This window comes from Pleurotus ostreatus (genome assembly GCF_014466165.1).
Source record: "Pleurotus ostreatus strain PC9 chromosome Unknown scaffold_1, whole genome shotgun sequence".
In the NCBI taxonomy this organism is placed as follows: domain Eukaryota; kingdom Fungi; phylum Basidiomycota; class Agaricomycetes; order Agaricales; family Pleurotaceae; genus Pleurotus; species Pleurotus ostreatus.
In genome coordinates, this window is record NW_023503156.1 from 3,434,401 (window position 1) to 3,453,112 (window position 18,712).

Sequence of the window (18,712 nt, forward strand, 5' to 3'; positions counted from 1 at the left end):
TACACGAGTTGTTGCAGCGGAGCACAACACTTGCGGGGCGAAAAGAGCAAGTGCCTCAGGTCGCTGTGGTGGCGGTCAAGGTCAAACAGAACGGCGGCTCAAATTCACGCCTCGGCAACACAACTATCTATCTACCGCATATACATGTAACATACAGCCATAATCCCATTTCTTTCGTCGTCGCAGACAACGGTGCGAGCACCTGAAGGGGCTCTGCACACAAATTCACTCACCATCTCTGTGGCCACTGATGTCTTCGCAACGACATCTACAATGATGGAAACGGGAGACACCCCCGAACGTCTTCAGCACACAGCGACATCAAAGATATCAGCAATTGTCTCGACTACGCAACTAGCTATGACCACGTACTATACAACGAGAGGTAATCGGAGTGGCATCAGAACCGTCATCGATTAGGAGGGCGGAGAGATGTTGGATAGCGAGAGCTAGACTTCAAGTTTGCGAATCAAAGGCTTAGGCTTAGGCAGCTTGATGGGGTATGACGAGGAGCGTGGAGATAAATGCCCATATGTAAAAGCAGACCTCGTCCATGCGTCCGTACAAAGTAGTAGGGAGGGACACCGCAGGGAGTGCAGCTAATAACAAGCTTAGGATCTTGTTCAACTACTTGGAAATCTACGGTAAACGCACCTTGATCACCCTCTATGTACATCAACAGCTACGTGAGTCCGTCAACATCGCCAGACCATTCCATACTTATCAGGACAGCAAGTAGATACTAGCCAGACCACACGACCACAAGGAACACCGCAGCGAAATACAGTCTATCCGCCGGTTCAGCAAGCGCCGAGGTGTTGCTGCTTGTCGATAGCATGTTTAGCCGGTTCGTTCTTCCACTCTCACAAAAGAGCAACCAGCGTCAGCGATCCCCAGTTGTCAGTCGGGGTCACGGAGCTGCCAGAGAGCGGTGTTAATGAGGGCGGCTTCAGCAGAAGTTCTCTGTCATGTCATTATGGACGCACCGCAATATCTTCCAGGCGCCTAGAATTTGGCGCAAATAGAAAGCAACCACCCAGTCAAAGGTCCTAGTCCACCACACCCAACCGGCTACCGTGGTTTACGCATGTTGCACCCACAGCCACTGGAGTTAATCAGGAAATACTAGGCAGAGCGCGCCATAGACTTGAACGCCATATACGTCTGTTAGGGGAGCGCCTGGGAGCGCTCTGCTAGACATCCCAATATCTCAAGCGCTCGTCGCTGAAGCTAACGGCCAATGAGTGTTGTGATGATCACATCGTCGGCCGTCCTCGAATAACTCGACTGCTGAGTACACAGAACGTCAGAACGCCGCAGGAAGTGACTAGCGCTGGCTATGAAGGATAAGGGCCTCTTCCATTGCACGAGTGGCGGTTCGTTGTATGTGAACAAGAAACGTTTGTCTCTTTCCCGAAGCCTGGAGTGCTAAATGGAACATCTAACATATGGGAAGTCAGAAGTTCTTTTTCGAGTGATCGGCTTGCCGGATTCGGGACGCCCGAGTCGTGAGGGCACGCACTGTTGATTTACAGTCGATTCGGGTGAGGCCAGTGTAAACAGGGTAACTGTCGCCGATCTCCACTAGTGATACTTCCAGCTTCCAGTGCAAGGGTATAAGATTTAGGTGGCGGTCAATGAGCATGCATCTGCTGGTCGCTGGTCACGAACGTCGCGCAGGCTGAGCGACGCGCTCCTCGTTGTACTGAAGGAACATGCGTGGGAACCAATACTCCATTTCCGAGTTCTCAGGGGCCTTCCCCTTTTATAACCACCGAACAACCCTACTATATTTACTCACCAGTTTCCCGCCGAACGACATCGCTGGGAGAGTTGGAGGGACAAGTTCGAGACAAACGGACGCACATTACTCCCAATCCAGGCGCTGTTTAGTGGCTGACGTTTTCATATGGTGCATGCTTCGAAATCATAGCGGCAACCTCTGCTTTCGGCGGGCTTGTTATGCGCTGAGAGCTTCAATGGACGCAAACCGTGGTATCCAGTGGATAAGATCTCGAACGTGGGCGGAGGGACGGTACTCATTGGTGACTATTTTGATCTGATGTCGTTTTCAATATTCTGAATGATGGAGTTTGTTGCCTGCACGCAGATTCAAGTGGTGGGCGATGGTGAGCCATATGACCATTGGGATGAATTAGAGCAGTACAAATAGCGAGGATTAGTCGGGGAAGACCTAGAGGCACTTTTGCAACCATGCTTTGGCTACGCATCCTTTCCCTCGTCGCGACCGCCTCAGCATTGAATATCTTGTTGAGCAACGATGATAGCTGGGTATCAGCTAATATTAGGTACGCATCCTGCCCTTATCACAAAACAAATGCTTATATCTGACACGATGACAGGGAAACCTACAAGGCCCTGCGAGCAGACGGTCACGATGTTCTACTAGTCGGATCAGCCGTCCAACAATCTGGTAAAGGTGGATCGTTCGTTCTGCCCACCGTGAACATCACTGCACCTGGAGGGGAGTTCGGATCGGTCCCGATTGGTGCCCCACCCTTTGGAAGCGATCCCATGGATCAAAACCTCTGTGGGTGACTGTCAACTACTACAATGCTTCTATTCTCTGAACAAGATGGTTAAATGATCAGGGTACTTCAACGGAACGCCGGCTGCAACTGTGGCCTTCGGACTCGACATTGTCGCGCCCATGCATTTCGGAAATAAAACTCTCGATCTGGTCGTGACAGGTCCGAACGAAGGCAGCAACTTGGGCCCATTTTTGTACACGCTCAGTGGGACTCTTGGGGCTGCGTACGCGGCCGTATATAGAGGGGTATGTATCCCATCCCCTCAGCAAACAGTTGATGATTCAAACCGTATACTAGTTTCCCGCAGTGGCGTTCTCTGGATCAAATGGCACTCACCGTTCATTTACGGAGGTCACTGAGCACAACGATGCTGCGACTATCCAGGGCAAGGTCTGTGTCTTTTTGGGCGATGTATATCATGATGTGCATCAAACTCCCTAACCCAATTTCAGTTGGTAGCTAATTTCGTCGCTGCGTTGTCAGCAGGAATCAACACTACGACGACTAGGTTATTAGATCTTGGTGTCGGCGTAAGGTGAGTTTTTCAAGTTCGTGTGCTGTATCAACGCCTATTTACCAACGTACAGCGTTGGATTCCCCGTCGTGGGTGGAGATAATCCATGCGTGGACGTAAGCTTCTACACCCGATGCATTGTTGGTACACCATGCTAATAAGAGGCTTAGCCACCGTTCACCGCCACCCGTATAACTGGAGGTGCTCTTATGGATAAGATTCGCATAAACGCAACTACGGGAATGCCCCAGTTCGACGATGTGTACGTACAATCTCCTCCCACGTTCCACCCAACTGAGATAACTTAGTGCTTTCGATGGCCTCAACGTTAATTTCACCGGTGACCCGAGACTACCAGGTGGGTCGACTCGGAATTTAGATCTAGTGACTGACGTTCCTTACCTTCCATCGCACTCAGGTGAAACCAATGTGACAGAAAACTGCCAGACCTCCGTCTCGGTCTTTGCTGTCGACTATGATGCACCCCTTAACCTCGCAGCACCGATTCAAAACAGACTAATCCCGATTTTCGGAAGGACGTCCCTCCCCGAGGCTGCCTGATGAAAACATATAGGACATCCAACGATCGAACCGAACATTATTACGAACAATACATACGAGTAGTACAAGGCCATCATGTGTACAGAATTATACGATAAATACTAACGCTCATAACGAATCTGATAACTTCGCGATACAACCCTGGATTCCTTGTAACATCACCAACCTGTCGTAATTTGGTTTTCCGCAGGTCTCTTTCCCGCACTTTGCATTCCAGCAAGCCTGAGCTTCTGGCCATTCCTCCATGTCGAGACCCCCCACTATATCACCCAGGGGCCTGCGGTCCATCTCCATGAACATGCGGATTTTGAGCTCTCGCCAAGTGTGGTTATCAAGTCTTTCACCGCACTCGCGGCAGAAACGCGGATCAGAGTTTCCCGCGTCAAACACCGTCTCAGTGTCGAGGAGGCGCTTGAACTCGTCTCTTCGTTTGCGATGAAGTCCAAGAAGGGCTAAAACGTCCTTGGAGGGAAGTCGTTCCAGAAGCTCCTGATGTTCTTCGTCATACAGAGACAGCGCTAAAGTATACCTCGAGGCCAGCTTGGCTTCCTCTTCCCATCCGAAATGTGTGGCGACAGCGAACAAACGAAGTGGACTGGCAAGGAACAGGGGCGTGGTGATGGCAGCCCGGATGGCAGCTAGTGGGCCTGGCGTATTCCATTCTTCGGCCAGCTTTAGCACTCCCTCTACTTCATCATACCCCTGCCACCGGGATGTCGACAACCCGCACAGCATGCGAAGTAGACGCTCTAATATTGCATCCTTTTCGTTGACCGGGATCAGCACATCATTCCCTGCTGTGCCAGTCGCATGTGGTGATATGCCATTGCGAAAAAACTCGGTGGTATTAACCAACACAAAGGACGGGACTCTGTACAGAGTGCCTTCGGCTGAGCGGAGCACGACGTTAGCTTCCGGGCTGGCGAAGGCGGGGTGATATGTGCGGGGCGTGTCTTCTGGTCGTGAGCTCTCCATGGTAAGTGAGCAAGGTATTGGGGGCGTGGATACCTCGTGTGGTTTGGAAAAGCCCGTTCTGGCGCTTGCTGAGCGGGATTAATTGGCTCAAGATTATGTATGAGGCGTGCGAGGCATCGGTGCAGTCAAGACGGAACCCTGCAAACTTACCTGAAGACCTGAATTGCATTGCTCAGGGGCAGTGGCGGTGAAGGCTGCATCTTATCTATCTATCAATCTTATCTTGTCCATCTACTTCTTGCTTGTAAGCCAGTGCTGACACGCAGAACTAGACACTCCGAAGTCATTGCGACTTCAATGCCAGCCTTTGTGCCTATATTACACAGTATCTGGCGTCAGACCATCAATTCTATGTAAAAAACAACTGAAAGGGAATAAGATTAATGTGTCGGATACTCGGGGCGTTAAATCAACTAGACAAGCGACTCACGACGGCCGAAACAGAGAATGGAGAGACTGTCGCCCTTGGCATATCCAGCGCCAGCGGGTAGGCGACCACAACTGATGACCAGGGGCCTGAGTCTTGACAGCGATGCGACCTAGCCGGTGGCAAAGCGCATACTCACAAGAATGTTCGTGGTGTTAGCGAGAGTGCTCGCACGATGTCCTTCGCGTCCGACCCCGGTCAGAATGTGTAGGTTCAAAACATCTCCCGGAGCTATGGTCGCACGTAAGCGACACGTCTAGCTTGGAGTCTGCCTCGAGGTAGCGGGGTTTTTGCTACGCCTTCTGTTGCGCCGATTGCACTAGCCCGAGGGATGTCCGGTAAGTATGGTCTTGATGATCATGCGGGGTGAATTAATACATATTCGCTTCGAAAGGTTGCATATGAGGCGCCGTTACTAGAATACGCCATTATCTGTGAGCTATTCCGCAGCGCTCAACGATGTGGCGCTATACAAGCGCCGAGTATTGAGCACTTGGGTCTGGGTTGTAGCACAAGTAGGTGCAGTTAAGTTAAAAGAAGAATCATTGTGACCATCTTCATAGTGTCACCTCCATGGAATATGAGATCGTCGTCTTCGCCAGTACCGCGTCTCTCTGCTTCGAGCGTCATTCGTTAGGCACACGGGCATAAGTCAGCTCTATCTACATATGTGTTCTAGACCTCACGATTTACCGGTATGTTTCCATTGCCTGTAGATTGTTCGACATAGCTTGATCGCTGTGGCATCGTTTTGGAGACGATTCAAATCTACTCCAGATACTTCTTTTTTTTAGTCTCTATTCAACCTCCGTTGTGGCGAAGCCATATGTGGGAGGGACTTCTTCGTTGTCAAACAGTGAACTATATACTTGGAGGAGCGCTTTGACTTTCCGCGGAATGGATGATTTATCTCTACATAGCAATCTGGTCGACACCTGAGATTACAGTATCCAAGGGTACATAAAGAGTTCGTCTAATTCCCAGTCCCCCCACCAGCAAGCTCAAGTATATACCTCTCCTATCACATATCAAACTACCCAGACATAATTATCGCCCAGCGATTACATGCCTCTACCACCGAACATCTCCTGTACGGCACTGCTTCTCTTTTAACTCACCCCGGCCTATTGAATAATGACTACATAGCTAGCTTACAGAAGGGCTGTAAACAACTGGGCCCAGGAGAGCAGACACACGCTCAGATTCTGTTGTGAAAGCAGTGGCCCAGTTCACTCGCCCACATGGACGTGCATGCTTTTCGGTGGGTTCTTTCCCTCCCCTGGCCGTATCATCTGAGTCCTGAGTTTATTTTCACAGTTGACGATCATCAAGTTCTGAATTCGCCCGTGGTCGATGCAAGGAAGGGCAGTGCTGAAGAGCAGGCAGCACAAATTCTATGGGGCATGATCGAGAGCGGTCAATTCTGATTTCGTTGAAGTCAAACAGGGGTCCAGGGGGGAGTCATGTAGTTGATTGGATATACTTCCGTGTCTTGATGATATATTTCTCGCCTATCTATAATATCCTCGTTGGTATCCAGCTCTCCATCTCGTAGGCCGTATAGCTTTCTTTCAGTGGTCATCTGAATCAATGCACTAGTGGTCTCTGTCATACTCCCACGGTCAGTCTGTGCTACTCTCCCACAGTCAAATGTTTCACCCCCTCTACCTCGGGTGGAGCAGTGTTTGAGGACCATGTTCATTTTACCCTTTGTGTTAATTCTGCATTCATGTATTCTATTTAAGCCCTCATTCTCACCATGATTCTCTTCTTGATGTCCTTTCTCCAATTTTGCAGCCCCTGGATATCCAGGCGGTTCGTCGCTCGTCTGCTGTCGACAGTCATCTGTGCAATTCTCATCGTCGTTCGCCCTTTCTCAAGATATGGAGTTCCCTACGCTTTCCTAGCACTCTCGTTGAAGGAGCTCATTTTCTCCGTCCAGGAGACCATTGCACAGCAGCTGGAATCCACAATCCTCGGCTTGTTGGGTGGATTGCTCGGGATAGGGATATCGTCGCTCGGAACGTTCATTGCGTCCCTTCCGACCGTTGATTCAGTGACAGCGCGCGTTATTCGTGCTATATTCTTGGCCCTCACATGCTTTGGGGGCGAGTTCTTCTTTAACGAGTCTACTAACTGAAAGAATTCTCATATGTTGCAGGTGGTTGGGCCAAGAGTCGCCTGCCTCGCCTTACCCATGCTGCCCGTATCTGTTGTTTCATCGCTATATGGCTGCTCACTGCGGACGTCACCCTTGATGAAGTGCGTATGTCGCCCGAACACATCCGATCGCGGCTGAACCTGTCCTTAGACCATTCGCGATTACGCAGTGAGCTTCCTCTGGGTCCTGCTAGTCGCAGCTTTTGCTCCCCTCATCTCCTCCCTGATGATCCTCCGGTGGTCGTCGGCTCAGTTTGCTACTGACATCGCCACGGCGTTCGCCATCTCGCATGACTGCCTTTCTCACAGCTTAGATGCTGCCTTCTCTTGCTCGCACACTCCCACCGCGGCGCAGAATCAGCTTCTAAAGATGTCCGTGGCGTTGAATCAGAGATACTCCGAGGCAAGCTTCGAGCTTCGGGTGGGCCGAGTTGGCGGTGAGTACATATAGTCTGTTCCTGCTGTTCCTGTCTTATACTGAAATTGCCTACGCAGTGAAATCGATCAAACCGCTGATTGGGACGATCGAACATCTCCGTCGAGAGCTCTCGTGGGGAATGGTGCACTCAAGGACGCAACCTGCTCCTCTGCATGTTGACTCTACTTCTCCAGACGAAAAAGATGTCGATGCCTTCCGCGTGCCAGCCTATGAGCTTGGGCATGCCGTCTTGACTTCAATGAGAGTTGTTGAAAGGACCGTCTTGACGTGTTATGAGCTCAATATCATGCCTCGCCAGCGTGATGAAGAAAAAGGAAACCTAGATGAAGCGCTGAATAGCTTATACAAAGCCGCTGTGGTAGCTAGAGACGTGCTCAAGAGTTTCACAGATGACTTGGACATGCAGCAGCGCGCAGAGGACGGCGCCGTCGGGTTTCCCCAGAAATCCTTTGACCTCTGCCTTTTCATGATATCACTACTACAGGTACATCCAAACTCCTTTTCCCCTGCAAAGGATACCGATCATGAGCTCCTAGATGGCTCACGAGATGAAGCACGCCTTGTATCTCTGCAAAAAGCTGACCGCTCTACACGAAGTCTCGTCCCCTCGCCTGTGGCATCCGCACTTCTCGTGGGCCTGGCTCGGCGCGGCGCCGTCCACGTTCATCATGGAGGAACGCGGTGCTATTTTGGACCAGGATTCCCCCGACCCTCAAGCAGAAACAGCGCTCTCGCTCACAGAAACGCTCCAGGGTATATCAGAGAACCAATATCCTACGGACCAGCCCGACGACAACGATCCCGATGGATATCCAGACAGCAGCCCCGATGACACCCCGGAAGTCCTACGCCGTAGGAGGATTCACGGAAGGGTCATGAGTGTGAGGTGGATGGCGTCTGTGATACATCACGTCTGGAACTACGCCGCCGTGCTGAGGACCAGGCTCAAAGTATCCAGAGTGCTGAGAGCCGTGCAGCACTCCCCGAACTTGAGACACGCAATCAAAAACGCTGGTGGAATCGTACTGCTCAGCCTCCCTGCATTCCTACCTACTGATTCACCCGGTGCGTCGATCCCGCTTGTTCAATGCAGTTGTGTTGATTATAATCGACCGTGAAGGATATTCGTGGTTTTACTGGGCCCGTGGCCAATGGATGGTGATTTCGTATCTTTGGGTTCTCGAAACGAACACCGGGGCCACTGTGAGTAATCGCTTAATCACTTGTAATTGAATACGCCAGTTTCTGAGTGTTCGCTAGTGGCGCGTTGGATATCTGCGGATCGTAAGCTACCTCACTTCGGGTCCTTGCACATAGCCATCTGACCCATGGATGTGCTAACCAGTCGGGTACTATCCTGGGTTGCGTCTACGGGTACATCGTAAGGCTTCTCCCCTCTCATTCTCATCTTCTCTTATAAACACCCTTGCTAGACCTACGTGATATGTCAAAGCAATCCCTACGCATTGGTGCTGATGCTGACGGTACGCACCATCGCTCCTCCCTCCCTGTTTCCATTAAATCGGACAAAATGACCATCCAGCTTTCTGAGTTACCCATCAGCTGGATCATCACAAACACAACTTTCCCTTCACTGGGTGTCGTAGCGTATGTTCCTCTCCCCTTACCGTCGGGCCTCTCTCGCACTGAGCTTTCACTGCCCAGAGCTGTGACACTCCCACCGTTGACGTTCGTGAAGTACTTCAGCCCCGAGAGCGAGCCGTCTCAGATCAGTGCGTCTCTTCTCCTCGTCGCTCTTACTCTTGTTTTGCAAAGGCGTTGACGCTGCAAACATTTAGTGCTCGTAGTCCTTCGCGGGCTAATGATCGCAGCCGGCATCATAGCTGCCCTCTTCGTCAACAGCCTCTTCTTCCCGCGCCATTGTCGCGTCATGTTCCTCAACAACATCAGCAGGACCATCGGCATCGTCAGTCAATTGTACTTGTCCCTCAGCCGGTGCGCGCCGAAAGCCTCCGTCCCTCCAACAAACGTACTGACGTCTGTGTCCTTGGGTGCAGCGATCTCTTCTGCAACGCTCTAACGTCCTCTATCCTCGAAAAACAAAAGATCCTGAAGCTCGAAGTCAGGATCCGCAATGCCCTCCACCGTGAGTTCTCTACGCGTTTATCCCAGAGCGCATTCACCTACTGTTTCAAGGCATGAACCTCCTGCTCATAACAATGAACGACGAGCTCAGTCTTGTACCAGCAAGTCCCTATCCGTCCCTTGCCCCTAATCCCATCTGACCTCCTTCATCAGAAACCAATGAAACGCTACCGCCAGATCGTCGTCACCCTCCAAAAGCTACTCGACCTCCTCACGGGCATCCGCAAAATCCGCGAAAAAATCCCGCGTAAGGAGACCGTCACCGCCGTGGTCACGCAGCGCCGCGAGTTCGTCTCGTGCGTGTGCGTCTGTCTATTCGCCGTCGAGCAGGTCTTCCGTGCGCGACAACCCCTGCCGCAGTTCCTGCCCTCTGCGCGCTTGGCGCTGATGACGCTGGAGATGCACGTAGAAGAGAGGATCAGGCAGTCGCGAGACGAGGATCTTGGTGGGCTGGGGTTGCCCATCGTGTATGCATTTGCCGAGGCGGATGTCCTACGGGAGTTGGTGGACACGCTTGAGGACTTGCTGGAGCTCAGTCGCCAGCTGTTCGGGACGAGTTCGTGGTATAGCTATGGCCCTCTGGACATGTCTGTTATGACCAGTATCCACGAGGAGGTTGGGGAACCCAGCAGGAGTCGTTGAAGTTCTACTTCCCTACCTACATAGAATTTTTCAAAAATAGACATAGATTAGGGTCATCAGCTACATTATAATTGGCAATTATATAGAGCTCGAGTATCAGTGAATCTACGGGTCGTGTAGCACTATGATATGCGTAGCAGTATTGTAACTTATTCAGACAAATTGAATATCGGAGTGTGAGCTAGAGTTACATTCTTTGGATGAAGGAGTCTTTCGTATAGTCATTTCTATGGCTCCCTAATGCAAGCATATACTAAGTTATCGTTCCCGAAGCTGCGAGGCCGTTATGTGGTTGTGCAACACCTGCCTCAGCCCTTCCAAGATTGCCTCCGTGACCTGTTCGGGGGGGTGCATTATTTCCGCCATATCCCCCACCAAGACCGGCGGACCCGTTGTTGAGGCCCGAGGCGTCGAATGGCGCGCCAGCGTACGCTTCTTCGCCCCATCCCCACCCACCTTCCCTAGTGAATGGCAAGTGCTCTCCACTCAACTGGTCTCCCGCCAAGCCCATCCCTGCACCATCGCGATAGGTGAAGAATGGACTTGATGACCCGCTGGCGATGAATGGTGTGTGGTGGAAAATGGAGGAACTACGCGGTAGAAGAAGATGGTTGAATCTGAAGTCAAACACAGCGGCAAAGGTTTGACGGAAAGCAATGTAGGCAGTGATGGACCCAATTATGCCTCCTGCAACAACGTCGTACCAGTTGTGGACTACCGGTAAGCAATATTGTCAGCCAGGATGAAGGGGGAAGCAGTAATTTGAACTGACATTCGTCAATTGTCAGAGCTCCAGCGATGAGTACCGCGCCTAGTATGGGGGCAAAGAACAGAACCATCTTCCAATACGCCGGATTATGCGCGCTCATCACCTTGAGTTGCGCGTTCAGGTAGAGCGACAAGAAGATGAGACCCGCGAAGGCTGCCGTTGAATGACCAGATGGCATAGATTCGAGGGCATCATTGATTTGCTTTTTGTCACCGGTGCAAATTCTTCTATCGTACATGAGAGAGCTGAAACCATTGCCGGAGGGAGCTGCACCGGCTGGTACTGAGGGTCGGCATACGGCGTAGAAGTGGGGACGGAGGCCACCAATTAACCATTTAATGAAGACCTAGTACCGAAGCATAGTAGTGAGTGAATGGTGCGGAATTATAGGGAATAGGTAGCTACCTGAAATACAGCAGCCGTGATGAGACTTTTTAGCACGCCCATTGTCGTGGTGAGGAGATCGTTCATGCTTCTGCGGCGGGCTTGGAACAGGCAGATGAAGAAAAATGGAACGAAGAATGCAATTAGGGCGGCGGCCCATATGGGAATGATCTCCTTGCGGAGGGGGTATGCGAACTGTGGGTACACCACTTGTCCATCCGCGAAGTAAACTGGGAATGATCTACTTGGCGCCGGCGCTATAGTTTAGGACGATCAAGGACTCGATCTAGCCAGGATGTAGAAATGTAACTTGCAGGCAAAATAAACTCCCAATCCAATGGCACCCATAAGGGCCATCGTTATAATGTCGACACCATGGAGTCTGAGCCACGTGCCCAACGGGACATGCCCATCTGGGTACGCGCCTGAGGCGCGTGGGGCACCTTTCGCAAGTTTCTCTTCGCGGTGGCGACGACCAAATGGCATGATGGTGGTTTGTGAGAGAGAAGAGGGGAAAAGATGAAAGAAATGGCGTGCAGGCGCAAAGAGTTTATATACCCTCACCGCGATGGGTGGAGGAGCGTTCTTAAAATAGAATGACGTATATATGTAGGCAAGCTCGTACTTTTGAACTTCTAGTGATACACGACATTACGCTTTGCTGGAGTCGGTGGTGTTATCGTCACGCGTACGACTGCGGCCTCGCCTGTACCAAACAACGCAGGACAAGAAGGCGACAGCTCTATCGTCGAACCAGAATCCACGCGCGAGTGACCAGCGGAGGGATGTCGGCGAAGGCGCGAACGTTCTCGAGTTCCGGGATGCAAGAGACCATTGGGCGTGCGAGTTCTATCGTTCTTGTCGCGCCGGCGCGTAGGGCAGAAGGAGAGTGATTCGATGTCGCGGTAGTCCAGGCGTCCGCGGCGGCGTTTCTCGTCAGTTGGGCTTGATCCACATTCAGCGACCACGCTAAGAACGATGATACCAATGATTGTTACGATGATGAACACGAGGATAGTGATGGCGAATAGAAGGACTGTCGAAAAGGCGTGTGAGTTCCATACTTTAGAAGGGAGCCTAGACTCTGGGAGACCGTCGGTATATAAAGCATTTAACTTACTTGGGCTGAGCTTTGAGCTGGCCATGGAGATTAGACAAATATTGTAGCGTAGTATGTTGAATCCGGTGGGATAAGCGGGGCCTGCGGGACCTCTGAGATGATGGTTGGCGTTCAAGGAAGTGTGGAGGGATGCATTCACTTTGAGGGGCTTTGGCGCTTAGATAAGATAAGATCTTCGAGAATCGAGTATCATGTCAGCGCTGAGTTTGAACCATTTGTTGATCTCCCTGCGGAGATTTAACTGGAAACGGGCGCTAAAACGAGTCGTAACTGTGAAATGCAATCTGTACGCGACACTTGACGACACCCGACACGACGCTCAACGACCCCAAGAGCCAAACGACCGCTCTTCACCACCCATGGACTCATTATTTGGCCGCAAGAAGTCCAGGCCACGCCAGTCTTCTGTTTCTACCCAGGATCTTCGTGCTTCTGTCCCCTATGACAAGTTGGCACCGTCGCCTCGCGCCCCCGTCCCAGTGGGCAGCATTTCCCAAGGACTACGCGGCAGCGGCGTAGGAATGATATCCGCACCAATCACGAACCCAACACTCACCTCCAATGGCACCGAACTCAACAAGTTTGCCATGTCGCGGAGTAAGGCAGAGCGAGACAGGGTATACGAGCAACACTTAGGGAAGCGACCAGGCTCGCCAAGTACGTCTATATCTACCGCAGAATCATCTACCCTCTACAGCGACTCCGGCGCCTCTTCGTCCAACAATCGCATGAGACGAAGCGAGGCGTCCTTCTCAACATCTTCTTCGTCTGGTCCGCGAAGCCCTCTTATATCGGATTTTGGGACTGGCTCCTCTTATGGACCCACCGGTACGGTGCGGCCCAGCTCAAACTATTCCACTCGCTCAGAATCAAATCGTACATCGAAATTTGCACCCTCACTCGCTAGTTCGGAGTCCTTCCAATCACAACACCCACATATATCTCAATTCTACCAAACACTTGTACATCCTAACGAAGACTTCCACTTTCCACGGCCGGAGCACGACGAAGAGATTGAAGAGATGTTTGAGAACGTGAAGCTGACGCGGAGTTTGGAGAACATCCCCAAGATGTCAATAGATCAGAAGTGGCACATTGTCTACAATAACGAACTCATGAAATGGGAGGAAGAGAAGAAGAGGGAGGCATTGACTCGCAAACAGATTGAGCTGGGCAAGTCGGGCGTGATTTCTGAAGGCGCGCCGGAGTGGTATATCCGCAAATTCCTGGACCGTACGATCACACCCAAAGAAGCAAGCGGGCTGCATGTATCGTTACGGAGTGAAAATATAATGTATTTCCGCAATTGCCCTCTTTCGACAGTGATATTGACTTTCTCATAGCTGGTTTAATCACTTTCTTGAATTACAAGGCGCTTCAGTGTTAGCTCAGACACTAGCGCAGTTACGGAAGACAACAAGGTGAGGGTTAGCTTACGGTTATGCGTATGGGGGGTAGTTGACTCTCGTTGTAGACGAGAACAAGATATCCAACTTGAGAATGAGATTGTCAAGATACTCAAGCGTATTCTCAACTCGCGTGTATGTGATCATCTACTGGAGCCCCGCTCGTGTTTCTCGCTGACGATCTGACCAGGGAGCGATGAAACAAATCAACGTTCCCCTTTTGGTTCCACAAGTTGCCCTGTCACTAGCCACTCCCCACATACCCACTCGTAAAGTCATCCTCGAAATCCTCACTTACTTTGCCGCGAATAATGAGGGCGAGTTTCAACCGCTGGTTGTGTCTGCGCTCGAAGCCTTGAGCGCAACGCAAAATGAGAGTGGCTGTTACCAGTATTGGTTCAGGGCATTAGAGACTACGCTTGCTGGTAGGGGGAAGATGGGAAGCTTGGTTGGAGCAAGCGACGAGGTTAAGAAGTCTGGGGCAGTTGAGGCTTCATTGAATGAATACGCTGTACGTCCTTGGTGTACCGAAGACGGAATTGCTTATTCACTGCATCTCATTCAAGCTCTCTAACATCATCCTCGTTAATGTCATTCTCCAATTCGTTGATGACCTTGACCTACGATTCCACCACCGATCGCAAATGGAAGCCGCCGGGCTTCACCGAATACTTGCGCAATGCGAGCAATTTGGGCTGCCCAGTCTTGACAAGAATATCAAGATTCTTCGGGACATGCTTGACGATGATGCTGCCCGGCTTCGCGAGGAAATGGACCAAAAGATCCTTCGGGATCTCAGCAACCCACAAGATGTCTACAATGCTATCTCTGCGAAGATAGAGAACACTAAGGCAGGGGACCACTTCTTGTCGATGATGCAGCATTTGCTGTTGATACGAGAAGAAGGCCCTCCTCTCGTGCATTATTTTCAGCTTATTGACTCTTTGGTAACCGATGTTGTACTGGATAAGAAGTTAGCTGGGGCAGAGCAGCGGCTTGGGCATTCTGTCGACCGGATAATAGCCCAGTTCAACGAAGCAGATCGCTACCAGTCCCTTTCTGAAGAAGCTACTGAAGCTAGGAACACGGCTTCTCGCCTCCAGCGCGAGAAAGACCTTCTGGAGGAAGAGATTTCCCAAGGTCAAGACGGTCTCGTAGGTCGCTTGAAGGAGCAGCAGAAGCATTTAGAGCAACAGCTTTCTATCTCGCGCGAGACAACAAACCGACTCCAAGGCCAGCTTGCTACCCAGAAGTCTGGCTACGAGGAGCGGATTGCGCAGCTGGAGGCCCAGATCATGGAGTTGTTTCGTATGCTTCGCGAAGTGGGTAATAATGTGGACACTATTCTTGATCAAGGCGCCATGGACCGGAGGACCCTCGTCGATACGCTTGAGAAGCAATTCCAGCGGAACAAGACGATAAGTATACTGGAAGGAAATAAGGGTTGGGGGAAGATGAGCGGCAAGTTGAAACGAGGCGGAACAGGCGGCGGTGGCGATGGACAAGGGGATGGCGAAGATGGCGAAGATGGGGACGACATTGACGCAACGCCAGGGAAGTCGAGTTTGAGAAGGGGTTCGAAGAGCATAGGCAGTCGAAAGAAGTCGACGAAAGGTGCGAGGGTCACAGGGGGTGCTACCAAGTTGGATGAGGCTGGCAGAGTATCACAATTCATGGACGCCGACGAGGATGATGCCAGGGAGCAAATTCAACAGCAGCTGGCTGCTGGAACACAGGTGGTACGTTTAGTGTTTTTCATTGGCCTCTTACAGGATCGACATTAATCGTGTTGTAGTACCCGCCGCGAGACGGTCTTTTGCAGAATTCACGAAGCATCCGGGCTTCACCAAGACGGAAGGACAGGCCCGTATTAGGCGAAGCCCCTTTCAGACCCCACAACGCCAATGGCCTCGGACAGTCCGACCTCTTGTCTCCTCACGCGGAAGAAGCGGGCGATCAGAGTGACTACAGTCGCTCTTCGTCTCCTGGCGGTGATGGGGATGGTAGCGAACAGGGTCAGTCAACGAAGAGTGGCTTCACAAATCTAACTGAGGACACGCAAGCGACGTCCGTGAGCTCTGGTTCAAAGGAGGGCCTAGGTATTGGCATGACGTTTGTAGATCAACTCAATCAGCGGTTTGCGAAGGCTCAAGCCGAGCGAGATGGAATTATTCCTGGATCTGTCGATGTTGACGGTGCACGAAGCACAGACCCACAGCCCGGCGGTGCTCCTCCGCCGCCGCCACCGCCTCCGCCTCCACCTCCACCGCCGCCACCTGGTACGTCTGGTATGTTCTCCCCCCCTCCACCACCCCCTCCTCCTCCTCCTCCTCCACCACCACCACCTCCTCCTCCTCCTCCTCCTCCTCCTGGCATATCTCCCGCTCTCTCTGCGTCGCCGTTCGGCACGCCGCCTCCACCACCTCCACCACCTCCCATGGGTACTCTGTCAGTGCCTGGCTCCTCTCGTACATCACAAGTCGGTCACAATATCACAAATATGCTCTCCAACCGTAAGGACATGCCTTTCACCCCTAGCACGAAGATGAAGCAACTGCAGTGGGACAAACTTCCACATCAGCAGGTGGGGAAGACCCTCTGGGGAGAAGAGGCGCCGAAGGAACATGAGATGTTGATGAAGTTGCAGATAGACGGTGTGTGGATGGAGATGGAGGAAGACTTCAAGGCGAAGCAGCTCGTTATCAACCTCATGGGTAATGATTCCATCCAGTCCAGATACTTTGCCTCTAACTCGCCTCTCTAATAGCCAGGCAAAAGCAAGCTGAGCTTAAGAGTGTCCTCGATCCGCAGACGAAGAAACTCGTCGGTGAGCAGAGAGCATCATTTCGCACTACCCGCGACGTTAACCTTTCAATCAGAAATTTTGATCCATCGCGTCAAGAAACTGGAACCGGAAGAGATTGCTAGACGGATTCAACAGTTCGACCAGGATCTCTGCACGGAGTTGTTCTTGAGCGAACTCAAACCAGTGCTTCCTTCGCCAGAACAGGTACAGAGCAAACTACAACATAGAACCCACCTCCCAATCCCTGATTCATCATGTACAGATCGGGAAACTGAATGTGTATCGCAACGCCGCCCCTGAAGAACTCGCCGGACTTCACCCCTCAGACAGGCTGATGGTCCAACTTATTAAGATCAACCGGCTTGCACCGCGGATAGAGGGCATGCTCTATAAGTGCAAGTTTGAGGAGACATGGGGATTGTTAAACGAGGTAGCTAGACTCCCTTTCCACCGATCGAAGACTAATCTGCGCCCAGGGCGCCAAAAATTTGGCGGAGGCAGGGCAATGCTTGCTCCAAGCTAAGCACTTCAAGGAACTGCTGAGCGTAAGTTTTCCTGCTCATTATTTTCCCGCATATTCAAATCTCGAATCAGTTAATTCTCCTGATTGGTAACTACATGAACGGCACGGGTATCAAAGGTGGCGCCTTTGGGTTCCGAGTCAGCAGCATAAACAAGGTCGGTGCTGATAAAAAAAAACGTCTCCGATGGTCCACTAAGCAACATCGTTAGATGGTAGATACCAAATCTGTCAACAACACCACCCTTTTGCATTTCTTGGAGCGTACGGTTGCAAAGCATTTCCCCGAAATGGAGGAGTTTCTCGAAGAAATCGCTAAACCGGCTGAAGCTTACAGAAGTCAGTCCAGAAAGCTATCTACATCGCTCTTTGATCGCGAAGCTAACGTTGCTTTTAGTACATCTCGCCGAGATCCGCAAAGGTTTGACTGACCTTCGTAACGGGTTGAAGACGATACGGCAGGAACTTGGCGAATATTTCGCTGGTATGGACCAGAGTGATAGGTACGGGGCCCAGATGTGGAACTTCGTCGGCAAAGCAAATTCGAGACTCGAGGACCTCACGGACAACGTCAACCTCGCCGACACTACTTTTACCGAAGTTTTAAAATACTACGGTGAAGAGGATAAGAATGTCACCTCTGGTGAATTCTACGGGATTTTTAAGACTTTTGTAACCTCTTATAAGGTCCGTTCCCGTGGCATCCATAATTTTAACTGACTAAAGACTTGTACTCTCCCAGAAATGCAAAGTCGACAACCAAACGGCTGCAGATGAACGCTCGGCTAATGAGAAGCGTAAACAGGCGGCAGAAGATGCTAAAGTCAATCGGCAGAAAGTGCGCGAGGCCGCTCAGATGCAAACAGATGACGACTCTGCAGTGCTCGACAAACTGATTGGGGAGCTGGGTAATGGAATGGTCTTAGGTCGACGATCAAGAAAACATCGCCCGACGGTCGACACTCGCTCAAACCAACTACTCACTCTCGACTCGATTGGAGGAACGGATATTGACGAATCCGAACGCGCTCTTGACATGCTAGCGCAGCTGCGAGCCGATGGGTTCGAAGCACCAATGCCAGAGTCACCGTCCATAGGGGCTGCGCAGCGTCGCCGACGCCGAAGGACGGAAGCCAACAAAGCCAACCCATCACCTCCTGGACCCTTATCCCCTCTCGCCACTGAGATAACGCTTGGGGATTCTGGTACAGAACCTACAGGACCACCAGATCTGTGATACCCGCTGTGACCATTGTAGCCATTTAGATGTATCTTTATCAGTTACTTTCTCTTTTCTCTAGCATCTACCGCATCGATTCGCATGTTCTTTA

General features: G+C 51.4%; 6 protein-coding genes across 6 annotated transcripts; 3 read left to right on the plus strand and 3 right to left on the minus strand.

The window, feature by feature from the left end:
* Nucleotides 1-2,214: 2,214 nt before the first annotated feature.
* PC9H_001263 (uncharacterized protein) lies at nucleotides 2,215-3,627 on the plus strand (the record flags this gene model as incomplete). The annotated part of the gene is made up of 9 exons (XM_036770913.1): nucleotides 2,215-2,309; nucleotides 2,364-2,551; nucleotides 2,613-2,797; nucleotides 2,850-2,942; nucleotides 3,005-3,087; nucleotides 3,140-3,182; nucleotides 3,237-3,328; nucleotides 3,375-3,424; nucleotides 3,485-3,627. The coding sequence occupies 9 exons, from the start codon at nucleotides 2,215-2,217 to the stop codon at nucleotides 3,625-3,627; spliced, it is 972 nt and encodes a 323-aa protein (XP_036636758.1).
* A 108-nt stretch (nucleotides 3,628-3,735) lies between these two features.
* PC9H_001264 (uncharacterized protein) lies at nucleotides 3,736-4,602 on the minus strand (the record flags this gene model as incomplete). The annotated part of the gene is made up of 1 exon (XM_036770914.1): nucleotides 3,736-4,602. One exon carries the CDS (start codon nucleotides 4,600-4,602, stop codon nucleotides 3,736-3,738), a length of 867 nt encoding a protein of 288 aa, XP_036636759.1.
* A 2,186-nt stretch (nucleotides 4,603-6,788) lies between these two features.
* On the plus strand, nucleotides 6,789-10,376 carry PC9H_001265 (uncharacterized protein; the record flags this gene model as incomplete). The annotated part of the gene is made up of 15 exons (XM_036770915.1): nucleotides 6,789-7,104; nucleotides 7,191-7,291; nucleotides 7,341-7,626; nucleotides 7,685-8,112; nucleotides 8,165-8,693; nucleotides 8,749-8,831; nucleotides 8,889-8,912; nucleotides 8,974-9,009; nucleotides 9,062-9,112; nucleotides 9,172-9,236; nucleotides 9,294-9,361; nucleotides 9,428-9,584; nucleotides 9,647-9,735; nucleotides 9,786-9,835; nucleotides 9,888-10,376. The coding sequence occupies 15 exons, from the start codon at nucleotides 6,789-6,791 to the stop codon at nucleotides 10,374-10,376; spliced, it is 2,772 nt and encodes a 923-aa protein (XP_036636760.1).
* A 253-nt stretch (nucleotides 10,377-10,629) lies between these two features.
* On the minus strand, nucleotides 10,630-12,015 carry PC9H_001266 (uncharacterized protein; the record flags this gene model as incomplete). Its single annotated transcript, XM_036770916.1, has 4 exons — nucleotides 10,630-11,090; nucleotides 11,149-11,491; nucleotides 11,551-11,786; nucleotides 11,874-12,015. The coding sequence occupies 4 exons, from the start codon at nucleotides 12,013-12,015 to the stop codon at nucleotides 10,630-10,632; spliced, it is 1,182 nt and encodes a 393-aa protein (XP_036636761.1).
* A 149-nt stretch (nucleotides 12,016-12,164) lies between these two features.
* Nucleotides 12,165-12,674, minus strand: PC9H_001267 (uncharacterized protein; the record flags this gene model as incomplete). Its single annotated transcript, XM_036770917.1, has 2 exons — nucleotides 12,165-12,565; nucleotides 12,650-12,674. 2 exons carry the CDS (start codon nucleotides 12,672-12,674, stop codon nucleotides 12,165-12,167), a joined length of 426 nt encoding a protein of 141 aa, XP_036636762.1.
* A 334-nt stretch (nucleotides 12,675-13,008) lies between these two features.
* Nucleotides 13,009-18,618, plus strand: PC9H_001268 (uncharacterized protein; the record flags this gene model as incomplete). The annotated part of the gene is made up of 14 exons (XM_036770918.1): nucleotides 13,009-13,943; nucleotides 13,993-14,070; nucleotides 14,124-14,190; nucleotides 14,246-14,566; nucleotides 14,622-15,794; nucleotides 15,851-16,769; nucleotides 16,823-16,882; nucleotides 16,935-17,065; nucleotides 17,124-17,291; nucleotides 17,338-17,406; nucleotides 17,456-17,539; nucleotides 17,594-17,720; nucleotides 17,779-18,068; nucleotides 18,124-18,618. The coding sequence occupies 14 exons, from the start codon at nucleotides 13,009-13,011 to the stop codon at nucleotides 18,616-18,618; spliced, it is 4,917 nt and encodes a 1,638-aa protein (XP_036636763.1).
* Between the last annotated feature and the right edge of the window lie 94 nt (nucleotides 18,619-18,712).